General features: G+C 35.9%; 1 protein-coding gene across 1 annotated transcript; it reads left to right on the top strand.

Annotated features, from left to right (window-relative positions):
* The first annotated feature begins 810 nt into the window (after positions 1-810).
* On the top strand, positions 811-3,016 carry LOC120127539 (8-amino-7-oxononanoate synthase-like). Its single transcript, XM_039145415.1, has 10 exons — positions 811-1,018; positions 1,098-1,246; positions 1,329-1,436; positions 1,528-1,772; positions 1,871-1,912; positions 2,001-2,088; positions 2,171-2,304; positions 2,406-2,645; positions 2,747-2,815; positions 2,884-3,016. Exons 1-10 carry the CDS (start codon positions 811-813, stop codon positions 3,014-3,016), a joined length of 1,416 nt encoding a protein of 471 aa, XP_039001346.1.
* Positions 3,017-3,429: the final 413 nt, after the last annotated feature.

The raw sequence follows: 3,429 nt of genomic DNA, 5'->3' as shown, positions 1-3,429 counted from the left end.
TTCGGGGGGTTAAAATAAAATTTTACCCTTTCATTAAACGTATTTATCTTTTCAATTTTGTAAAAAAAAATATATAAATTTTATGAATTTAAATTTTTTAAAGAAAATATATAAATTAATTATAGTAATATTATAGTAGAATTCAACTTGTAAAAAAACAAATATATAATAAGGACAATTTGGTAAAATAGCATTCCAATAATCTTTTATTCCTTTAACCAAACACTGTAATCTTACCTTCCCAATAATCATATTCTCCGATAATCTTTTATTCCTATTGATAATCTTACATTCCGTGAACTAAATGGACCCTAAGATCTTTGACTGATGAGATTAATTAACAGTATCAGTTAACTGAAAATATAGTTTTAAAACCCAAAATAATTGTATGGGGCCATAACAGCCAATTAATCAAACTAAATGTATTTAACGACATGTGATTACGGATTATTCAAATACCGATTTCTATTCTTTAAGTACTGTTTTAATGCAAAACTGAAAATGGCAAATCCGCTATTATATAATATGACATGTCGTGGATCCTATCAAATTTTAAAACTTGATTTTGTGAAACAATGTGGAAAGTAAGATACAATAAAAATCAGATTCGACTGATTAAAGTATACCGATTTGGTAGGGAATTGCAGTACAAATATAAATGGAATTGATGACGCAGAAGGCAGGCAAGAGCAGCAAGAGTTCTTGTTTCCCACGTTTTCCTTATACAAACTGCAAATTTCCAACTAAAAGACATAATTTGTGATCTGCACTAAAATGGAATCAATGGGGAAGATGAAGAGCTCGTGGGACATGTACATTGAAGAAGCACTTCCAAAGCTGGAGTCTCGCAATATGTTTACGCCTCTAAGGCCCATGAATATACCCATTGCAGGAGAAGAAGGAGCTCAAACCAAGTTCGATGAAGATGAATATCAAACATACGATGGAATTCAGCCTTGGGATCGACTTGCTGCTCAAATTGAACTCCCGCAATCATTCTTCCAACGATTGTTGAATGGTATGTGTTCTAACATTCAGGCTTAATATTATTATATATGAAATATGGGTACATCAAAATGAAATGCATGCGCATGCAGGAGTTGAGCTTGTCAGCAAATATGAAGTTGAAGAAAATGACAGAATAAGTTCAAACCAGGAGACGGAGTACAAGAAGCTCATTCTATTCGCTGGAAATGATTTCTTGGGTTTGTGTAGGCATCCCACCATTGCGAAAGCTACTGCCAAGGTATTTCATTTTTCCAATGAATTTGGAGTATGATGTTGAAATTCATATTGTACATCAATTAATGATTTTTCAACTTCAACAGGCAGCAATGGAACAGGGAACTGGTCCAAGGGGTTCTCCACTTATATGTGGATATACCAATTATCACATGGTACTGGAATCCAGCTTGGCGAAATTAAAGAAGAAAGAGGTATATTATATCATATCACACTTCTTTTACCTATAATTTATTAAACATTCGTATTCAATGGCTTCATTCGTTAGTATATTCGGGATTGTAGGCTTGCCTTCTTTGCACATCAGGCTTTGGAGCCAATATGGCGGTGATGGTTGCAATCGGAAGTATTGTGCCGGTGATATGTGAAGGTGAAGGAAGGAGGCCAGCAAAGGAAGAAAAGGTTGCCGTATTCTCCGATGCACTTAACCATGCCTCCATTGTTGACGGTCTTAAACTCGCTGACCGACTTGGAGGAGTCGAATTATTTGTGTACAAACACTGTGACATTTCTCACCTCGATGCACTGCTGTACGTTGTTTTCTATGTTAACATGATTTCCTTGGATATTTAACATATATGATTAATTACCACCACCTAACCTGGTTTATTTTATGGAAATTTCACAGAACAAACTGTAAAAATAAGAGAAAAGTGGTGGTGACTGATAGGTAAGCCGGCCGTTTCTTGTCTCAATTTTCGTTTCTATTTATCTGTCTTCAAGTATGAAGTCTTATTAAAACCATCTTCTATTAACAGCTTGTTCAGTATGGATGGAGACATTGCACCCATGGCTGAGCTGGCTCAGCTCCGCAAGAAGCATGGGTTTTTGTGGGTCCTTGATGATGTAAGTCCTTCAATATTCAATTATAAAAATCCATTGATTATAACATTCTGGATTCTTTTGAATCAGTATTATACTTTTTCAGGCTCATGGAACATTTGTTTGGGGGAAGAATGGAGGGGGACTAGCAGAGGAATTCAACTGTGAGTACGATGTGGACATATCCATTGGCACATTGAGTAAGGCAGCATCTTCTCTGGGAGGGTTCGTAACATGCAGGTAGTTAATGGCTTTACCATATATATGTTCAAAGTGCATCCATGGAAGTTCAATTATTTTACATCATACAAGCTTATGATATCTGAATGGTAAATAAACAGCAAAATATGGAAACAATGGATTCAATCAAGGGGACGCTCTTTCATATTTTCAACAATTGCGCCTATTCCCTTAGCTGCTGCCTCTTATGCATCTGTGGTGGTGGCAAAGAAAGAATCATGGCGTAGAAGGGAAATCCAGAACCGAATGAAGGAGTTGCACGCTCTAACTGGGATCCCTGTCAAAAGCCAGATAGTATGCGTCATGATTGGAGATATGATGCAGGCCATCAAAGCCAACCAGTTTGTTTTCTTTCTCACTCTCTTATCTGTTTCATATCTTCTCTCTTCATTCTACACCTTCGTCTAACACTATTCATATGCCATTGATTATATGTACTCAGTGAATTGCTTAAATCCGGCTTCTATTGCGTGGCTGTCGGACCACCAGCAGTCGCTCCGAATACAGCAAGGTTCGATAACGACACCAACACATAAATTATTCACATATATAATCTTTACTTATTTACTCTTCATTCAGGTTGCGATTGACTCTCACTGCTGTACACACGTCAGAAGATATAAAAAGGCTTGTTGCAATAATATCAAAGTACGTCAAGTTTCAAGTTCCCAGCAGCAGCGATTGCTCCGATTATTTAACTCCCAGGCTTTAGCTCAAGTTTTGTATCGTAAACCTGGGATTTGTTATTGTTTTGTCATCAAACAAAATAACAATGGCCTAAAACGGCTAGGCCTAACTACTTGAGTTTCTCAAGGTGCTTTGTGTTTGTGTCATTCTTTCCTTGACTTTGTACCTTTCAATACAACAATTGTTTCAATTACAGCTTCTGCTATTAAGAAATTCTTAATTGATTTCTTCTGAAATATGCATATCAGCCGATAAAACAAAGGACTTTAACAAATTATTAAAAGCTTTCTCATACTCCATTGTTGTTCAATAGAAAATACAAAAAAAAAATCTAATATAAAAGAATTTAAAATTTTCAAGGATGATTAGTCCATCCATGATTGCATTATTAAGTGCAGGAAGAGAATTTGCAACTGAAACAACATATAGAAACATCAC

Source organism: Hibiscus syriacus, unplaced genomic scaffold (assembly GCF_006381635.1).
Source record: "Hibiscus syriacus cultivar Baekdansim isolate YM2019G1 unplaced genomic scaffold, ASM638163v2 tig00110469_pilon, whole genome shotgun sequence".
Lineage (NCBI taxonomy): Eukaryota > Viridiplantae > Streptophyta > Magnoliopsida > Malvales > Malvaceae > Hibiscus > Hibiscus syriacus.
The sequence above is the reverse complement of the archived record's forward strand: the minus strand, read 5'-3'. Positions and strand labels throughout refer to the sequence as shown.

What these genes read in the sequence shown, in the direction of transcription:
- LOC120127539 (XM_039145415.1), top strand. Translation starts at nt 811, where the DNA reads ATGTACATTGAAGAAGCACTTCCAAAGCTGGAGTCTCGCAATATGTTT. An exon ending in TCTCACCTCGATGCACTGCT is followed by an intron (nt 1,773 to 1,870) that starts GTACGTTGTTTT and finishes GAAATTTCACAG; the next exon opens with AACAAACTGTAAAAATAAGA. An exon ending in CAGGCCATCAAAGCCAACCA is followed by an intron (nt 2,646 to 2,746) that starts GTTTGTTTTCTT and finishes ATATGTACTCAG; the next exon opens with TGAATTGCTTAAATCCGGCT.